The sequence below is a fragment of the Oncorhynchus gorbuscha genome, linkage group LG01, assembly GCF_021184085.1.
Source record: "Oncorhynchus gorbuscha isolate QuinsamMale2020 ecotype Even-year linkage group LG01, OgorEven_v1.0, whole genome shotgun sequence".
Lineage (NCBI taxonomy): Eukaryota > Metazoa > Chordata > Actinopteri > Salmoniformes > Salmonidae > Oncorhynchus > Oncorhynchus gorbuscha.
Window position 1 is genome coordinate 42,480,302 of NC_060173.1, and position 21,285 is coordinate 42,501,586.

General features: G+C 42.8%; 1 protein-coding gene and 1 long non-coding RNA gene across 2 annotated transcripts in view; one reads left to right on the top strand and one right to left on the bottom strand.

The window, feature by feature from the left end:
* Positions 1 to 17,437, top strand: LOC124038007. The gene is made up of 3 exons (XR_006839286.1): positions 1 to 192; positions 476 to 611; positions 17,257 to 17,437. It is a non-coding gene; the product is annotated as an uncharacterized LOC124038007 (long non-coding RNA).
* Positions 6,322 to 21,285, bottom strand: part of LOC124037996 (anoctamin-10-like) — a 22,242-nt gene continuing 7,278 nt past the window's right edge. Inside the window, exons 2-13 of the mRNA XM_046353336.1 lie at positions 17,740 to 17,945; positions 17,184 to 17,357; positions 13,080 to 13,220; positions 12,359 to 12,478; positions 10,202 to 10,834; positions 9,897 to 9,952; positions 9,436 to 9,510; positions 9,042 to 9,206; positions 8,667 to 8,858; positions 8,309 to 8,431; positions 7,439 to 7,555; positions 6,322 to 7,330 (exon numbers count right to left, since the gene is read on the bottom strand). Of these exons, the coding sequence (XP_046209292.1) occupies positions 7,322 to 7,330; positions 7,439 to 7,555; positions 8,309 to 8,431; positions 8,667 to 8,858; positions 9,042 to 9,206; positions 9,436 to 9,510; positions 9,897 to 9,952; positions 10,202 to 10,834; positions 12,359 to 12,478; positions 13,080 to 13,220; positions 17,184 to 17,357; positions 17,740 to 17,938 (2,004 nt within the window). The 5' untranslated portion in view covers positions 17,939 to 17,945 and the 3' untranslated portion in view covers positions 6,322 to 7,321. The remainder of the gene's footprint in view (positions 7,331 to 7,438; positions 7,556 to 8,308; positions 8,432 to 8,666; positions 8,859 to 9,041; positions 9,207 to 9,435; positions 9,511 to 9,896; positions 9,953 to 10,201; positions 10,835 to 12,358; positions 12,479 to 13,079; positions 13,221 to 17,183; positions 17,358 to 17,739; positions 17,946 to 21,285) is intronic.

Here is a 21,285-nt window from a genome sequence, read left to right on the forward strand (position 1 = left end):
GACAGGTGGAAGCAATCAGGTGGATTATGTGAGAGGTGGCAGGAAGCCACTCAGCCTGCCTTTGTTTATTTTGTATTACCTTTACTTTTTGGCATGCCTTTGTGTATATATTTCTGTTTCGTCATCATCTGAACAAATAATAATGACCTTGGACTGGCTGACCATGGGAGTCATGACTCAGCTGGACCTAAGGTAAGGTTGCTGTCTCCCAGGTACATGCATTCAACACCTGGTCACATACGTTTATGCATACATCAAATCAGGCCACAGACCATGTAGCTATGTCTAAGACTCCTAGACATAATGAGAGCAGCAAAAATCAGTAGGCTAGTTATTGGTTTTGTAACAACAGTAATATTATTAAGAGCTGCACTTCACCCCCCTGAGTGCCACCCCAGTTATAGCTCTCCACCGGCTACATTGTTCCAACCGGGGCAGGATGTTGACGTGTTTGCCATCCCTCCATCCTGCTTAGTTCCAAGAGGAACAGGACGACAGAACACCAGTTGCCATCAAGCGCCATTCCTGTTGCATCCAGGCACCTGGCCAAGAGCACAGAGCAACAAAAAAGAGATTCCTCGTTGCGCCACTAGAGGTCATCGGTCCCTCAGGTGAGCGAGATTCCTCGTCACTTAGGACATCCTTACAGGCTGGGGAAGATTTTCATGCATGTGCAGTCTCCCCACCGGTGATGGACTGTGGTAGCTTGGGAACATTAAGCATCAGTCTGGTATCCTATTATGCGTTTGTGCATTTTTGCCTTTTGGCAACTTGGCTCCATTACTAGAGGATGGTGCTGCGTCCTTTATTAGAGCCAGGGAACATGAAGTATGTGTTCACGCTACTTCTCAGTTCCTGAAGAAGGTGAAGGGGGCAGGTCCTGTCGGACTGGGGGCAGGTCCTGTCGGACTAGGCCCCCGACAACTACCTTTTGTCTTAAGCCAACAATGCTATTGTATCTCTCGCCTAATCCTTGTACCCTGAATTGGTTTCCTTCGCCACACTTTAGAGTGGATGTTTTTCCCTCTCTCGGCTGTCACCCTGCATGAGCATAGCGTCATGGGAATAGCCTTCTAGGATCAGCTAGGCTCGTACAATCTCCTAGCTAACTAGTTCCCCATCCACTTGGTTAACTGTCCTGCAATGTCATTTCCATTCTATGCTACAAGAGGAATTTGACTGCACTGATGACACACAACCGATAGGGCTCGTTCGCACCCTTCATCTAATGGGCTAGTTCCAGACTGTTGGAGACAGCAGGCACTCTTCACTTTGCTGCTAGTAATGTGTGTACTTCCTAAGTTAATGTCTCTGTAACAGATCACCCTGCTCTGTTCCTGTGTTGGACTCATGCTAGACAGAGTGGCTTATATGGTACAGTGGTTACAGCCGCAGACCCCTGCTTGGGTTCTATTCCGGTCCACTGTCTTTTGTATGGATGTCTAGCAGTGGAGGCTGCGGAGAGGAAGGTTCATAATAATGGCTGGAATGGAGTAGAATGGTATCAAACACATGAAAACCATTCCATTTACTCCATTCCAGCCATTGTGAGCCATTCACCACTCAGCAGCCTCCCCTAATGTCTAGCCTCCCCAGTGTGGGCATGACTGTATACATGGGTGTTGGAGCAATGCGACGAGGGAAGCCTCCCTCTGATAGGTTGCTGTTAGGAGGGAGTGTGTTATACACACTAATCTCCAGTCCTATATTCACATTGCGCGCCCTGTCTGTTTTAGCGGTATCCAGTATAGTGACCAAGCAGACAGTCCCATACTGGAACTGTGCTTAAGACTATTTCACAGCCGCTGTCCATCCACACCAGACACGATCAGGACACACAGGTTGAAATATCAAAACGATCTCTGAACCAACTATATTAATTTGGGTACAGGTCGAAATGCATGAAACATTCAAGGCAATTTAGCTAGCTACGTTGATGTTGCTAGTTATACATTGGGTTGTTATTTTACCTGAAATGCACAAGGTCCTCAACTCCAACAATGAATCCACCGATAAAAGGGTCAACCGAGTTTGTTTCTAGTAATCTCTCCTCCTTCAGTCCTTTGGACTTTATATGGCGGTTGGCAATCAACTTTAAGGTGCATTACCACCACCGACTGGAGTGTGGACCTAATTTCATCTTTCAATCACCCACGTGGGTACATGCTCCTGAAAAACAATAAGGAGATGGAGGCGGGACTTGCAGCGCATCAAAAACAGAACCAAGTTCTATTTTAGTGCCTGGCTGTGCAGATGCTCTTTGACGCACGTGAGCTGTTTGGATTAAATGATTGAATAACATGTATTTTACAACGCTTGCGCACGTAATGTGAGCGATGTGGTCAGCATGTCAGTTTCACCACTTGTGGCTATACCTTGACCCGGGTTACTCCTAGTCCGTCAAACTCAATCAGCCTACAGGCCATATTTAAAAAACACAATGAATTTGTGGGCCAGACATAGTTTGTTTGACCACAATATGTCACCAAATTATTTCCCCAACACTTTCCCTGACTGCCACTGCTCTTACTCAACAACAATAAATGTCCTCTGTGTCATCACAACTTTTGGAGATATTTAAACAAATATCTTTGGTAAGTTGATCAAATGTTTTGAAATGTTGAAAAAGTTGGAGATATATTCCAATGAAGTTAGATCTATATACTGTTCAAAAGTTTGGGGTCACTTAAATGGCCTTGATTTTGAAAGAAAAGCATGTTTGTTGTCCATTAAAATAACATCAAATTGATCATAAATACAGTGTAGACATTGTTACTGTTGTAAATGACTATTGTAGCTGAACGGCTGATTGTTTTATGGAATATCTACAGAGGCGTACAGAGGCCCATAATCTGCAACCATCACTCCTGTGTTCCAATGGCACGTTTGTGTTAGCTTATCTGAGTTTATCATTTTGAAAGGCTAATTGATTATTAGAAAACCCTATTGCAATTATGTTAACACAGCTGAAAACGGTTCTGATTTAAAGAAGAAATGGCCTTCTTTAGACTAGTTGAGTATCTGGAGCATCAGCATTTGTGGGTTCGATTACAAGCTCAAAATGGGCAGAAACAAAGACATTTCTTCTGAAACTAGTCAGTCTATTCTTGTTCTGAGAAATGAAGGCTATTCCATGCGAGAAATTGCCAAGAGACTGAAGATCTGGAACAACGCTGTGTACTACTCTCTTCACAGAACGGCACAAACTGGCCTAACAAGAAAGGGGGTGGGAGGCCCCGGTGCACAACTGAGTTACCCTTTAACGTTATGAATGTGTTTCTACCTGTCATTTAGGCAGGTAGCCTAGTGGTTAGTGTTGGGCCAGTAACTGAAAGGTTGCTGGATCAAATCCCTGAGCTGACAAGGTAAAAATCTGTCATTCTGCCCCTGAACAAGGCAGTTAATCCACTGTTCCCCGGTAGGCCGTCATTGTCAATAAGAATTTGTTCTTAACTGACTTGCCTAGTTATTTTAAAACATTGTTTTGACAATGACTAGCCCAGTTAATGCTAGTTTATGCTAACTTGCAACTTCACTACCAGTAAATGATAACCAGCTAGCTAGTTAGCATAAGCTGCTAGGAGTGCAACTAGCGACCTTACTACCAGATCGCCTGAGGTAAAATACACAAAAAAAAGAAAATGGAACTCATTGCAGTTGTAAATGTTTTCACTAGTGACAGCTTTACAGTTAATGCTACTTTATAGCCTTTTATCTATTTTACACAGCATTTTATGTCATATAGCTAGATGGCTAGGTATGTTTTTTAAGAGTTTTTCCATTGGCTTCTCTCCCCCTGTTTTCAGTCACAGGTGGGGACTGGATTAGGTGTGAGCAGTGCAGGAGGTGGGCTCATGAGTTGTGCTACAATTTTACTGGGGATAGCTTTATTTGTGACCCATTTACAAATTGGAATTGTGCAATAGCAGAGCACAAGAGTTGCCACGATGTTACACTGAATTAATTAGTTAAATTAGTTATTGTTCTTAAAATCAAATCAATCCAATTATATTTGCCATGCGCCGAATACAACAGGTGTAGACCATACAGGAAAATGCTTACTTACAAGCCCTAAAACAACAATGCAGTTTTAAGAGAAATGTGTTGAAACCTCTTGAGGATCCGCCCCTTTTTCCAATTTTGTCCAACCTTTGCTGCTATGCCTGCAGATGTGCATAATATGCTGTAACCATAATCAAAGTATTTAATAACTCCAAATAACTTATTTTATTTTTTTAAACGCGCTTGGATCATAGATCACCGGTGCGATTGAGTGCAGCATTGCTGTGTGACGCAATCAATGTCTTGTAGTTGAGTAGCCAGCCTAGGCTACTGCTCAAATGTTGTATCAAATGTTGTATTAGGCTTACATGTTTCTCCTTCGCATGGTGTTTTTTTTTTGGGGGTGGTAGTATTAATTGTCAAGCTTTAAAAACCGAAGCCAGACTGCAACATTTTAGTAGCCTAGCTAGGACTGTGGCATGTCCGTACACTTTCCCTCCGCTGTGCAGGCTGTAAACGGGAGTCATGAAAGCAGCGCATTTGATGTTGAATTCACCGACGGGAGCGCATCAGGCTATGATGTCATGAAGTAAATGACTCAACTGTTGACTCATTACTCGCGCGCAGTGGTGGGAAAAGTAACCAGTTGTCATTAAAAGTAAAGATACCTTAATAGAAATGACTCAAGTAAAAGTGAGTTACCCAGTAAAACCCTTCTTGAGTAAAAGTATTTGGTATTAAATATACGTAAGTATCAAAAGTAAAAGTATAAATAATTTCAAATTTCCCATTAAGCAAACCAGACAGCACAATTGTATTTATTATTTTTATTTACGGAAAACCAGGGGCACAGTCCAACACTAACTTATTTAGGAACGAAGCATGTGTTTGGTGAGTCTGCTAGATCAGAGGTAGTAGGGATGACCAGGGATATTCTCTTGATAAGTGTGTGAATTAGACAATTTTCTGTCCTGCTAACCATTCAAAATGTAACGAGTACTTTTGGGTGTCAGGGAAAATGTATGGAGTAAAAAGTACATACGTTTTACTTAACTACTTTACACCACTGCTCGCGTGTGTCTTTGTCCTTTAGTAGTAATTTATACCCGCGTGTGAATGCTTTATTTTATAACTTTTTGACAACCAAGATTACATTTTCTGTAGGATACAGCAATGACCCGTTGGAACCGAAACTTGGCATGGACATTTAGCCTACAACACGTTCACACTTTTGGTCCCGTAGAAGATTCATCCAGTGTCATTAATGATGATATGATACAGCACACTGGCTGGCTCGTGTGTGGGTCTTGGAGGGGTGTGTGTGTGGCACTACTTGCTGTGACTTGTAGAGCAGGGCATCATGGGCGTTATGGAAGCGGCCCAAAATCAATTAACAACGCAAATCATTGCACAGCTGATAGAAATGTCATTTGCCGGATTGACAGTGTATGCAACAAGTGTATCATTAAACTTCTGCTACCATTTCTGCCAATCCGTCTACGCATACAGTTTGACGAATACGTTTGATAAATCCAAGGTATGCACCACACCCTACACACTGCAACTGCCTCTGCAACGCAAAAGCAGCGTTTCATTGGAAATTCATGTAATTCTGGTGTATCAAAATGCCAAGACGCTGTCGGTGTTTTCGAAGCGTCAACAGGCCAATTTTATCCTTTGGAGGAGTGGAGGTTAATATAATCGTGATGGTTTCGGAGCTCTTCCACCAGAAATATGGCTGCATCATGGGAATGGTTTAACCTGTTTTGGAGACAAAACAGTTTTTTTGTTCGGAATTTCGGATGACTGACATGCCCAAAGTAAACTGCCTGTTACTCGGGCCCAGAAGCTAGGATATGCATATAATTGGTAGCATTGGATAGAAAACACTCTGAAGTTTCTAAAACGGCTAAAATAATGTCACATGTTTGAGTATAAAAGAACTGATATGGCAGGCGAAAATCCATCCAGAATGTGTGTTTTGTTTTTAGGTCACAGGCCATTTCAGTGCTAGCCTATGGGAAATACAAATAGATAGGACCCAGATTGCAGTTTCTTATGGCTTCCACTAGAAAGGGAAGTGATAATTGCACAAGGGATTGCATAGGTTAATCAGCAAGGATGGTGGAATTGGAATTGACCACACCCATAAAGTAGGTGTTACCCCAGAAATGAGTGACCTCAACTCATATTAACATAGAACCAGGGTTACGTAACCTTGCATTTTTCTCTTTTAGAAGGTCAAATGATAGAAATGCACAAATGAAACTTAGTCTTTTTCCAACTAGAGCAAGAAAGAGAAATAGCCTACAGTGAAGTGTGATGATTTTATTTGGCTGAACATAACCATCTCCACTCAATCCAACACATCATCCACATATTCCATTTTAAAAGATGCATATGAATATAGTATGTATCCCAAAATCAAGTTAATCATTACTCCTTATGTTTTAACATTTTGTAAAATCTTCAAATAATTTATCATTTGATTTTAGGTTTAATGTGCGTGAAGTGTACAATGTAACAGTCATTATGTGAAAGTACGTAAAACACTGGAAGAAAAATATATATATAGCCAATTAAAAACGTGCATAGTATGTGCCAGACAAAGTCCAAAGCTACCCAGTATTTCAAGAAATCTGACACATAAACTGAAGCTGCAAAGCTACACCGCTTCAGTCCATGGCCCCTGCCTCTAGTATCTTACATGCCTTATAAAGCAAAGCAGGTTCAGAATGAAAACCTGAGTTTCTGCATCAGCTGAGACTGCACCAACCAGATGCTAACAACACTTCCTACCTTAATATGGCGGTCTATTTAAGCTGACCAGGTTCTGCTCACACATCCTCTGTCGCTTGCTGCTACTGCTAGTATGCATTTGTTTTTCTTGCTACAAACCACCACCAAAACCTCCACCACCCCAACCTCCACCTGTTTGGTTCTGTTTTCCTTCCTGCGGGTGGATTGGTATACCCATAGTTATTATATGTTGACGCTTTGCTCTGACAGTGAGCTACCCTGAAGGAGCGGAACCTATTGCCATGACCTATTGTACTGTTCATATTCTCTAATAAATGGTTAAACGAATACCTGGTGTTTCCTTTCTGGAATGTATTTATGCCTGGAGAGGGAGTCCTTCAGAGGGAGATACTGAGAGAGCTTCTCAGACTGGCTGACTCCAGGGTTTAGGTTCACAGGCCAAACAGACGTGTCTTTATATGCTCCTGTCCGCCCTCGTTATGGCAGCTAATTCTAACGAGCCCCATAGTCCAGACCACCACTTGAAGAGCAACAGGACACTCACTCTCCCACAGGGGCTTCATAGCTTCTGTAGGAGTCAAAAGGAGATGTTTGATTGTCAGATGCCAGTTTGTTCCAGTAACTGGCAGGGATTTTCTATATTATTAGTGATTATTCTTGATTAGGTCATTCTTACCTGCTGCCCTAGAGCTTGCATAGAGTTAAACTCGATCTGTTCCCTCTTGATTCTGACCCAGTCAGGCTCATCTGGGATCATAAAGGCTAGAACCATCTTGACCAGGATCAGGACATGCTAACAAACACATTTTAGTCATTAAGCAGATGCTCTTATCCAGAGCAACTTACAGGAGCAATTAGGGTTATGTGCCTTGCTCAAGGGCACATCGGCAGATTTTTCACCTAGTCTGCTTGGGGATTCTTCCCAGCAACCTGTCGGTTACTGGCCCAATGCTCTTAACCACTAGGCTACACTCACCTATGTTGGTTGGGCAGATAATGACACTAACATTCTGTAAATAAGACAATTGTTATGAACCATGTACTGTTATGAACAAGATACTGTACCTCCACCAGGAAGGCTCCCCAAACCTAACTCTCCTCCCTCATACTGTACCTCCACCAGGATGGATCCCCAAACCTAACTCTCCTCCCTCATACTGTACCTCCACCAGGATGGCTCCCCAAACCTAACTCCCCTCCCTCATACTGTACCTCCACCAGGATGGCTCCCCAAACCTAACTCCCCACCAGGATGGCTCCCCAAACCTACTGTCCCTCCTCCACCAGGATGGCTCCCCAAACCTAACTCCCCTCCCTCATACTGTACCTCCACCAGGATGGCTCCCCAAACCTAACTCCCCTCCCTCATACTGTACCTCCACCAGGATGGCTCCCCAAACCTAACTCCCCTCCCTCATACTGTACCTCCACCAGGATGGCTCCCCAAACCTAACTCCCCTCCCTCATACTGTACCTCCACCAGGATGGCTCCCAGTATGATGTTCTTCCACCAGGATGGCTCCCTAACTCCCCCCTCATACTGTACCTCCACCAGGATGGCTCCCAGTATGATCCCTCCCTCCAGACAGAACTCCTGGACGCGAGGGGACAGCAGTAGCAGCCAGCAGTTAGACATGACTGAGACAAAGCCCAGAACCTCAAACGCTGTCTGAAACATACACACAGGTATACAGTAATATGGTTACAGGTACATACAAGGACAGGCGCAAATACAGACATGTGCATAGGGACATAGATGGGCACTGATAAGGAAATAACATTGACCACTGCACGTTGCTCACATCTACTTATTTACCAGATTTAGCTTCATAACATTTCTGTCTGCATTAAAAATGCCCTCTCTGTTTGTTCAAATTCTCACATCGCCCCAAAACCCTCCTGACCTGCCACACCCCCATATTGGACACTGGGGCAGAGAATGGCTTCCGGAACAGTTTGCAGATCTTGTAGGCATCCCCTCGGATCTCTGTGATGTTGTTGAGAAGCAGGAGGACGGCGGTGAGCGGGTACACACAGGAGAACAGACTCAAATACCCAAACTGCAGCAGCAATTCAATGTACTCCGCAAACAGGCCCTGCAACGTAGCAACAGACGCAATAACACCAAAACAAATATACACCAAACATACAGTACATATGCAAATGCACCCAACCCTGATTCTATCCCTTATGGCACAGATGCAAAGAAACCAAGGCAGGCGAGCACAATGAAGAGAAATACAAAAGAAGAAAAAAATACACATTTTACATGGACTTACTGGATAAGGGGGAAGGCTTCTCTGGGCTCTGAGTTTGTCCATCTCTAGGTCGTCCTCCTGCTCTTTCTTATGGGGAGCACTAAGGAAGCGGTCGACTATAAACGGCACTACGACCTCTGTACACTGGTTTACCAGCTGGTTCCCAATTAGCATAGAGGCAAGCCTCTGGGCAGAAATCGATAGTAAACAAACATAAATAGTTACATACTGCATACACACTCTCTCTGGGATCAATTACTACAGACAGTGCACAGAGAGAATGTGATCTGCTCTGTTGTAGAGCTCAAGAAAATCTATTTGAGATCCATCTACCCTTTAAAATTAGGTATTTCCACATTGTATAACTTTTCCTCCGGCCATAGACAAACAGTGCTGCCCAGCTGAAATCTCTTACCTTGCGTAGCAGTGGTAGGTCCTGTTTGTAAAAGGCAATGTGGAAGAGCACAGCAAAGTTGTTGAAGAAAGTAAACTGAAAAGTAGAAGATGTTGGGGAGATGTTGGCTTCAATTAATATCTCTGGAGGCATGACTACAGATCCTGTATCTGATTTGCCTCCCACATCTGTTTATAAAAAAACAGCTGATACTATATGCACAGTACTCTTATCTGTATCACAATACATTTAGCTCTGCACCATTTTTTTAAATATTTGTCATTTACCAGAAGCGCCTATCCAGAGCAACTTACAGGCTAAATCCCTTGCTCAAGGGCACAACAACAGATGTAGCACTTAGTCGGCTCTGGGATTCGATCCAGCTACCTTTCGTTTACTGGCCGAATGCTTTTAACAGCTATGCTACCTTTCTCCTGGGAGGAGGAGGATGATAGACTGACAGATGGGGAAGGAACACTGACCAGGAGGACTTTGGTGGTATGATGGTTCTGGAAGGAGGACTCCTCTCTGTGGTTTTCTATGTGGGTAAATCAGAAAGATTTTCAGTGGACTTATCACTTATCACACACAAACTGTGATACTTTGCATCCAAATGCATTCTCTATTATTATATGACTCTCTGCTCTTTGAACTTAGCTCTGTGTTCCCAAACATTCTAACCCCTACTGCAATTATTCATCAACCTCACATTTATTTTCTCCCCCTCTTTTATAACCCTTCTCTATCATCTCTAACCCATCTCCCTCCCCAGTGCTCTCTCTCTCACCCCACTCGGTGAGTTGCATGGCCACAGCGTGGTACACATTCCCCAGCATGTTGGTGTAGACAATGTGGGCCATGGAGGGCATGTAGAGCAGAACTCCAGAGAACAGGGAGCCGCTGTCCTGATGGAAGCCCTGTACCAGGGCCTCTCCGTGGTAGAAGCAAGTCATTCCCAGCACCACCAGTCCCATTAACAGCCCCACTAGGGGCAACGACACCAGGCCCACACGCAGCTGCCTCTGCCACTCCGGGAACAGGGGCTCCAGACGGCCTGTTTCAGGGTTGAGCCCCAGGGTACCGTGGAAGCCAGGACGGGGCCCGGCGAAGCGCTCGGCCAGGTTCAGTGTGCCCCAGCGGTGGGAGAGGGAGGAGCTCCGGCGCTTCCACAATTCGATGAACAGCGTGGACCACAGCATGCTGAATACAGCCTGTACCATGTGACCGCTGACCGAGGGGCCATCGTCGTCCTCCTCCATCACCCCCTCCCCGGCCTGCTCCTTCACCACCCCACCACCTCCAGGCAGCAGAAAGGTCAGGACAAGGCCCAGGAAGGCAGGGGGAACCAGGGCCCAGGTGTAGAAGTCTAGAAAACTGAAGTAAAACGCCACGGTACTTCCAAAATATGATTGTATTGCATCTGCACAGGAAGAGAGCGATCATTAGCAGGACAAAGGAGCAAATGTTTGTTAGAGCCGGGCGATATGGATAGAAAATTAATATCACAATAAATTCACACATTTTTTGCGATAATGATAAATCAGCAATAAATTACAACAAAAAACATCCGGGATGGGCTAGGTGATATGGGCAAAAAGTCATATCGCGAATGTAACTTTTTTGCCCAATAACAACAATATACAACAATAATAAAAAAAATGTCAATGGACAGTTACTTTACATTAGTGGTCAGTGCCAGGTAAAACAACAGAGATGGTAGCATATGATTAAAACAGTAAGCTATTTCATTGAACTTATCCAGGAAATATATGATTTGAGATTTTGATGTGCAACCTGTCAAAATTCTTCAGAGAATTTGACAACATCTTTGCATATTGGCCTCATGGCTGTATTATTCACCACCTGAGGAAGTGGGAACTCAAAACATTTAGCGAGATTGCTAACGCTAAATATGATATTGTTGCTATATAGCCATGTAAGCTCAGTAAATGTAGGCTCGGTAAATGTCGTCTAATGTCCTACAAAAACCTTTCACCGCTATGCCTAAGCTACAGTTCCACTTGTAAAGTCGTACCATGAACTCAATATTAAGAGGTGAGAAATGCATGATCTACTCACAGAAATCTGTGACTCTCCTTTCTGTAACTAGAACAACATGAGTTGCTTTGAAAACGGTATTTTTCTCACATTATCATTTTGAGCAAAGGTCATATGCATCTCTACCTCCTCACAGTGGGGATTTGATTTGGATCTTTTAGTCCCCATTTGGACTAATCTTCCAAGAATCCGTAAACATTCAAATACAATTTATAATACGAACACATTTTCACATATAACACACTATTACAAACATACATAATATACCAACAATGACCCAATAAATACTCAATCTAAAAAATATTGATTATTCATCTACTATAGTCCCACATTTCTATGTATTTAAATGGTTTGAATTTATATTGAAATGTTTTTGGTTTGCTAAGTTAATTAATTCAATTTCTTTATTGCTCTAATTCATTTTTTTTGCCTATTTCTCTTTTCTGTCTGGATAACGCATAGATGGTGGACAATCTATTTTTAGTATTTACAGAATGTCTGTCTCTTACCAACTGAATACCGTTATGAATAGAACTTGGCCGTTTTAAATTATGTATATTATGAAATAACGTAAGTATGTTTTTTTCCAATTATCTTGTCGATTGATGACCTCACAGTGGGGAGATGGGCATGAGAGTCAGCAGCCAACAGCAAAACAGGGACAGGCAGATACTTTCATAGCAAGAATAAACATAATGCATAGACTATTGCTGTTGACCAAATTATGGTTTTAGCACCATCTACAGGAACGTTGTGTAACAAAATCACCAACATAGGAGGAAGGCAGTGTCTGTGTCTGTCATTTTGTTTATCATCCCAGCTCTAGTGTGTGGGTGAATACAGTATGTAACTATATTGTGTGTGTTTACTGTATGTTGTTGTTTACCGAGAGGCTGTCCCCATATCTGCTTCTTAGAGTACCACCTTCTGCCGAGGTCATTCAGTCTCTGCTGGTCATGTAGAGGGAAGATGTCCTTTATCACTCCTGCCCTCACCAGCTTCTGACCTACAGCACAGAGACAGGATGGATGGGCAACATCAGGGAACTGTACAATACCTCTATAATTATTACGCATACAGACGGGTAACCGGGGTTAACATAGCCAGAAGCTTGGCAGCATATGTAAGGGACAGTGCAGATCACAGAGCAGTGAGAGCAGACCGGAGAGAGCACTGAACTGATGAGCCAGAGGTGGTGCTCTGCTCTGCTGCAGAACAGCTTAGCTAAGCAAGATCATGACCAGAGGACAGAACATGCTGAGGTAAACCAGATAGCACACATGCGCACAAACAATACTACTCATATTACAGAGCAAGTGATAAAGCTTCAAATGATACCAACTTTTGCTTCGTAGCACCGACTTGGCAGTACATTGTGGAGTCACATATTCCAATTAATAATTTTTCAATTATGCATTAAAATACAAATGTCAAGTACATGTCAACAATCATTCCTATTGAAGGACCTTTCAATGGACATTTAGTGAAAATACCCTAAATAAGTCCTTTTTTGATCTAGTTTCGTGAGGAATCACCCAACATCCCAATTAATAGTATATCACTCTATTCACATACCTAAACACACACACGCACATGTAAAGACTCACAGATGTTTTCCCAGGCCTCTAGGACCCCTGGAGCCTCTGTGATTCCAGGGATTCTCTGCTTCTTCTGGGCCTGTAGAGAGTCCAGCTCATTCTTGACTATGTACTGACGCTCTGCTAGCGTCAGGAACTCCTGCATGTCATCTGGTAACACAGAGGACAGGCCTCAATCAAGACTGTCGTGTGTGTGTGGATATATAATATATATATACACACACACACACACACACAGTTCTGGAAAAAAATTAAGAGACCACTGCAAAATTCTTATTTTACTATTTAAAGGTATGTGTTTGGTAAATTGAACATTTTTGTTTTATTCCATAAACTAAAATAACGAAAAAATATGCAGTGTTGTCAGACCTCAAATAATGCAAAGAAAATAAGAAATCAATATTTGGTGAAAAAACTCAGATTTTCTATTACAGCTTTCATGCGTCTTGGCATGCTCTCCGCCAGTCTTTCACATTGATGTTGGGTGACTTTATGCCACTCCCGGCACAAAAATTCAAGCAGCTCGACTTTGTTTGATGGCTTGTGACCATCCATCTTCCTATTGATCACATTCCAGAGGTTTTCAATGTGGTTCACATCTGGAGATCGGGCTGGCTATGACAGGGTCTTGATCTGGTGGTCCTTCATCCACACCTTGATTGTCCTGGCTGTGTGGCATGGACCATTGTCCTGCTGGAAAAATCAACCCTCAGAGTTGGAACTTTGTCAGAGCAGAAGGAAGCAAGTTTTCTTCCAGGAAAACCTTGTACGTGGCTTGATTCATGCATGGATGTGAAACCTGGAGAGGCCTACAAGCCACAGTGTCCCGCACCCACTGCAAAGAAAAAGCCATATCTCAGACTGGCCAATAAAAAGAAAAGATTAAGATGGCAAAAGAACACACACTGGACTGAGGCACTCTGCCTAGAAGGCCAGCATCCTGGAGTCGCCTCTTCACTGTTGACGTTGAGACTGGGGTTTGCGGATACTCTTTAATGAAGCTGCCAGTTGAGGTCTTGTGAGGCGTCTGTTTCTCAAACTAGACACTCTAATGTACTTTTCCTCTCGCTCAGTTGTGCACTGGGCCTCCCACTCCTCTTTCTATTCTGGTTTGAGCCAGTTTACGCTGTTCTGTGAAGGGAGTGGTACACAGCGTTGTATGAGATCTTCAGTTTCTTGGCAATTCCTCGCATGGAATAGCCGTAATTTCTCAGAACAAGAAGAGACTGACAAGTTTCAGAAGAAAGGTCTTTGTTTCTGGCCTTTTTGAGCCTGGAATTGAACCCACAAATGCTGATGTTCCAGTCGCTCTGGATAAGAGCGTCTGCTAAATGACTTAAATGTAAATGTAAATGTAGTCTAAAGAAGGCCAGTTTTATTGCTTCTTTAATCAGAACAACCATTTTCAGCTGTGCTAACATAATTGCAAAAAGGTTTTCTAATGATCAATTAGACTTTTAAAATGATGAACTTGGATTAGCTAACACAACGTGCCATTGGAACACAGGAGTGATGGTTGCTGATAATGGGCCTCTTATGGAATATCTACATATGCGTACAAAAATCAGCTGTCTCAGCTACAATAGTCATTTACAACATTAACAATATCTACACTGTATTTCTGATGAATTTGATGTCATATTAATGGACAATAAATAAGAGCATTTCTAAGTGACCCCAAAATTTTGAACTGGTGTGTGTGTATATATATATATACAGTTGAAGTCGGATGTTTACATACACCTTAGCCAAATACATTTGAAGTAAGATTCACAATTCCTGACATTTAATCCTAGTAAAAATTCCCTGTCTTAGGTCAGTTAGGATCACCACCTTATTTTAAGAATGTGAAATGTCAGAACAATACTAGTTATTTATTTCAGCTTTTATTTCTTTCATCACATTCCCAGTGGGTCAGAAGTTTACATTCACTCAGTTAGTATTTGGTAGCATTGCCTTTAAATTGTTTAACTTGGGTCAAACGTTTCAGGCAGCCTCCCACAAGCTTCCCACAATAAGTTGGGTGAATTTTGGCCCATTCCTCCTGACACAGCTGGTGTAACTGAGTCAGGTTTGTAGGCCTCCTTGCTCGCACAACCTTTTTCAGTTCTGCCCACAAATTTTCTATAGGATTGAGAAAAGGGCTTTGTGATGGCCACCCCAATACCTTGACTTTGTAGTCTTTAAGCCATTTTGCCACAACTTTGGAAGTATGCTTGGGGTCATTGTCCATTTAACTTCCTGCCTGATGTCTTGAGATGATGCTTCAATATATCTACATTATTTCCCGCCTCATGATGCCATCTATTCTGTGAAGTGCACCAGCCCCTCCTGCAGCAAAGCACCCCCACAACATGATGCTGCCACCCCCGTGCTTCACGGCTGGGATGGTGACCTTCGGCTTGCAAGCCCCCCCTTTTTTCTACTTATCTATTGTTCACCTAATACCTATTTTTTTACTTAAATTGCACTGTTGGTTAGGGCCTGTAAGTAAGCATTTCACTGTAAGGTCTACACCTGTTGTATTCTGCGCACGTGACAAACCTTGATTTGAATGCAATTCAATTAACAGGTGTGCTTTGTTAAGTTCATTTGTGGAATTTCTTTCCTCCTTAATGCGTTTGAGCCAATCAGCTGTGTTGTGACAAGGTAGGGGTGGTATACAGAAGGTAAAGGACCAAGTCCATATTATGGCAAGAACAGCTCAAATAAGCAAAGAGAAACGACAGCCCATTACTTTAAGACATGAAGGTCAGTCAATACGGAAAATTAAGAACTTTGAAAGTTTCTTCAAGTGCAGTCGGAAAAACCATCAAGCGCTATGATGAAACTGGCTCTCATGAGGACCGCCACAGGAAAGGAAGACCCAGAGTTACCTCTGCTGTACATTAGAGTTACCAGCCTCAGAAATGTCAGCCTAAAGAAATGCTTCACAGAATTCAAGTAACACACACGTCTCAACATCAACAGTTCAGAGGAGACTGTGTGAATCAGGCCATCATGGTCTAATTGCTGCAAAGAAACCACTATGTACTAAAGGTTACCAATAAGAAGAAGAGACTTGCTTGGGCCAAGAAACACAAGCAATGGACATTAGACCGGTGGAAATCTGTCCTTTGTTCTGATGAGTCCAGATTTGAGATTTTTAGTTCCAACTGCCATGTCTTTGTGAGACGCAGAGTAAGTGAACGGATGATCTCTACATGTGTGGTTTCTATCATGAAGTATGGAAGAGGTGTGATGGTGTGGTGGTGCTTTGCTGGTGACACTGTCTGTGATTTATTTAGGATTCAAGGCACACTTAACCAGCATGGCTACCACAGAATTATGCAGTGATACACCATATGGTCTGCGCTTAGTGGGACTATAATTTGTTTTTTAAAGTTAAAATGTCCTAACACACCTCCAGACTGTGTAAAGGCTATTTCACAAAGAAGGGGAGTGATGGAGTGCTGCATCAGAAGACCTGGTCTCCACAATCACCCGATCTCAAACAAATTGAGATGGTTTGGGATGAGTTGGACTGCAGAGTGAAGGAAAAGCAGCCACAAGTGCTCAGCATATGTGGGAACTCCTTCAAGATTGTTGGAAAAGCATTCCAGGTGAAGCTGGTTGAGAGCATGCCAAGAGTGTGCAAAGCTGTCACCAAGGCAAAGGGTGGCTACTTTGAAGAATGTGAAAAATAAAATATATTAGTATTTGTTTAACACTTTTTTTGGTTACTACACGTGTTATTTCATAGTTGTGATGTCTTCACTATTATTATACAATGGAGAAAATAGTACAAAATAAAGAAAAACCTTGAATGAGTAGGTGTGTCCAAACTTTTGACTGGTACTTATATATATATAGTCCCACTAGTGTGTGTGTGTGTGTGTGTGTGTGTGTGTGTGTGTGTGTGTGTGTGTGTGTGTGTGTGTGTGTGTGTGTGTGTGTGTGTGTGTGTGTGTGTGTGTGTGTGTGTGTGTGTGTGTGTGTGTGTGTGTGTGTGTATCTATTCCTACAGAAGGTGTATTGGGTACTGAAGATCTACACAACAAGTTCAATTACTTATTAACTGCTGATACTGTTAATCTCCCTCTACTTTTCCCCCACCATTACCAACATTCTTACCAACATTGCTGAAGTTGTCTCTGTCGTGGTAGGAGAAAGCAACCATGTCTTCATTGTGGTATTTCTTACACAGACCCAGGTCCTCCGTGGCTTTGAGGAATGTGCAGCGAGGAGCAGACACCATGACCACATCCCCACACTCATCCTCTCCAGGGTGGGCCAGCAAAGCTGCTCCTAGTACAGTGAGGAGAAAAGGGTCAACTTCAATACTTCTGCCTCTACTGCAGTGATCTTAGAGGGTGTATATGCTTTTGTTTCAGTCCAGTACTTAATGACACAGCTAATAAACTAAGATACCCGTGCACTGATATATTCCCCCGCAGTTGTATTGTACAACACTTTGAGTCAAAAGTCTTTGTCAGGCTTAACCCACATGCATAAAGCATTCACTGGATGAGGGTACACTACTTTTAAACTCTTGATTCAATAAGAGAATCATCAAGCCCAGGGGAATCAATTGAATCAGAAGTGTTAATAGCACTCAGCAGGACCAAAACAAGCGACACAGACTGAAGAACAGTCAGACCTCTGCTGATAACCCAACATGACCTCTCACCTCCGTGTCTCTTTGAAGTTTCAATCAGGGAGATGAGCCACCTCTTAGTGACAGGCTGGACGTTGTCTGACAGCTGGATGAGGACCAGGGGCTCCACCTGCTTAGACACACAGCAGGGACAGCTGACCTGCGTCCATGAGTCCTGGGACAGGACCTTAGTCTGTGTCTGGACAGAGCCTTTATCACCCATAGACGTCATCACGTCCCTGTGGAGAGGCAGTGTGAGGAGGACAAGGAGTTTTACTGTATCTGTTATACACTCTGTAATCCACACATTTACAAGGGTCGTTCCACCCCAAAAAGGCACAAGAAAGAGGATTTTGACACCCACCATCTCAGATTGTTCTGAAATGGTTTCTGTAGTTTAGAAACAGATAAGATAAGCATTCCTGCAACATTATTTGGATGAAACATAATTTAATCTGAGAAATTAAACTAATAGATTGCACCTAAATTGGCCATTTTAATTTATAGTATTTATATAATATTCAATAAATATAGTACCCAACATCCAAATTGGACAAAACTTCTTCCTACCAATGAGTATTTAGATAGGTTTGCCAGTGTATATCTGTAATGGTAGACTCAGTAATTCCAGTTTAGTCTATTGTTTTTTTTTTTTTTTAGTCTATTGTTATTCCTACAGATTTAATCATACTTAATTATCCATTGTCTCCTGGCCACAGAACAATTAGCAAAAAATATTTGATATCGCTACTAATGTCACACATTACATTCATCCTAGGTGCTCTACTATCAACTGGCATGCTAAATTAGGCAGTTGTAGATGTGAAGGGGAAACAAAAATATTCATATTATCTATAAAGATTATAAAAAGGCCATTCGGTAGCGAGCCATCTTAAACACAATAGGATTATGATCAGGATGTCTGGTCTCTGTTTCACTGCATCTTAACTAAGCCTGTTGGATGAGCTAGCTAGCTAGGTTGAAACCAGACAGTATCAAAAAGATGGGCTACAGAGACAGGATGGATGTCGTTTCGCTCGTGCTGATGCTTTCTCCGGGTGAGATACACTATATACACATACAAAAGTATGTAGACACCCCTTCAAAATATTGGATTAGGTTATTTCTGCCACATCCGTTGCTGACATGTAAATAAAATTGATCACCAAGCCATGCAATCTCCATAGACAAAAATACTTTTTTTCATGGTTTGGGCTAGGCCCATTAGTTCCAGTGAAGGGAAATATTAACACTAGAGTATACAATGACATTCTAGACGATTCTGTGTTCCCAACTTTGTGACAACAGTTTGGGGAAGGCCCTTTGCTGTTTCAGCATGACAATGCCCCCATGCACAAACTGAGGTTCATACAGAAATGGTTTGCCGAGATTGGTGTGCAAGAACTTGACAGGCCTGCACAGAGACATGACCTCAACCCCATCGAACACCTTTGGGATGAATTGGAACGCCCACTGTGAACCAGGTTTAATTGCCCAACATCAGTGCCCGACTTCCAATAATGCTCTGTGGCTGAATGGAAGCAAGTCCTGCAGCAATGTTCCAACATCTAGTGGAAAGCCTTCCCAGAAGAGTGGAGTCTGTTATAGCAACAAAGGGGGAACTAACTCCAAATTAATGCCCATGATTTTGGAATGAGATGTTTGATTAGTAAGTCTCCACATACACTACATAACCTTTCATTTCGACATACTTTTGGTAAACTTACAAATATGTGCATAACATGGTGTTTTATGTAGGCTACACTTCCAATGGTGTAGCCTCATAGGCCTATGCTTATTATCTTGTCAATGTAGGTCACGGATTGTGTGGAGAAGGATTGCGAGTCCTTTCGGGATCAAGGGCTGCCCCCAAAACCGTGTCATGGACCTTGCCAGAGGGGCAAAGCCCCGTCTGAGACAGGTTATAATAATGTAACGTAAAATTATATAACAGGTCTAGCCACTAGCCTCTGGCTAAGGTGAACTAGTGGTAGCCTAAGTTAGCTTAATAACTTAATAACAAATAGCCTATAACGGAGATGATGCCCCTGTTTTGGGATAACCTATACATCCTTCATTCCTCCCATCCTTGAAGACTGATAGATGGATAGTTTATTTCACTTTTGTATATTATCTACTTCACTTGCTTTGGCAATGTCAACACGTTTTCCATGCCACTATAGCAAAACTTTATAGAGAATTCGGAGGGCAGACTGACAGGGACTCCCCAAATTCAGTTAAAGTTTTTTTTTGTGCTCACAACGCACCATGGCATTTAGAGTGTATTCCTCTAATCTGAAATGGACAGTTATTGATGCGCATTAAAACTATATATATAATTATGCGCGTGAATGCGCAGTGACACATGTTTGAACGAGTGTATTAGTTCACTTGATTGATAGCCGTTTGTTTTGCATACACACACAACCTGGCGTCTCTACCTATGTATGTAACCACGGTTCCTCATTCTGAAAATAATTTGTGGCACAACCTTTTCCAGGTCCTAATACTTATAATAATATGGTTATTATATGCTAAAATAGCTAGGATTTCCTTCTTACTAAAGCTAATTCTAAAGTATACAGTAGTTTCAGGGAGGCACTTATCCAAATCTCTACATTAATCTTGCAACATAACTGAGACTTTTTTCTCATAATGTCGAATTTATTCTTGAAGTATTGTCACTTTATTCTCGAAATGTCGTTGCTTTATTCACAATTTAATTTGTACTTTATCCTCGAAATATTGCCACTTTTTGAAGTACTATTATGCAAAAAATAATAATCCAGGTATCACCACCTATTGCTTGGCCCTAAAATTCTTCTGTAGCATAGACATTTAAAATTGCTGTGTTAGTTGACAAGTATAGGCTGTTTCGGTTTTCGTTACGTTTATTGTTTTGTAGTGTTTGTGTTTATTCGTGTTTACGTTGTTTATTAAACATGGATCGCAATCTACACGCTGCGGTTTGGTCCGACTCTCCTTCACACCTAGAAAACCGTTACAGAATCACCCACCACAAACGGACCAAGCAGCGTGTCAACAGGCAGGAGCCACAGAAGAAGCAACAAAGGCAGCAACAGCGGCGCAATGAGGATTGGATATGGGACGATATATTGGATGGCAAGGGTTGCTACACATGGTAGGAGATCCTGGCGGGAAGGGATCGCTTTCCAAGGGAACAGGTGGAGGCACTTAGGAGAGCAGAGGCAGCCGAGGGAACGAGGGATACGAGGGAACATGTTTGGCAAGGAAGCCCGGGAGTCAGCCCCAAAAATTTATTGGGGGGGGCGGAGGCTCACAGGGAGTATGGCTACGCCAGGTAGGAGACCTCCGCAAACTCCCTGTGCTTACCGGGGGGCTAGAGAGACCGGGCAGGCACCGTGTTATGCAGTGGTGCGCACAGTGTCCCCAGTGCGGGTGCATAGCCCGGTGCGGTATATTCCAGCTCCTCCTATCGGCTCAGTGCTCAAGAGCTCCAGTGCGCCTGCACGGTCCGGTCTATTCAGTACCACCTCCACACCCCAGCCCTCCGGTGGCAGCTCCCCGCACCAGGCTTCCTGTGCGTGTCCTCGGTCC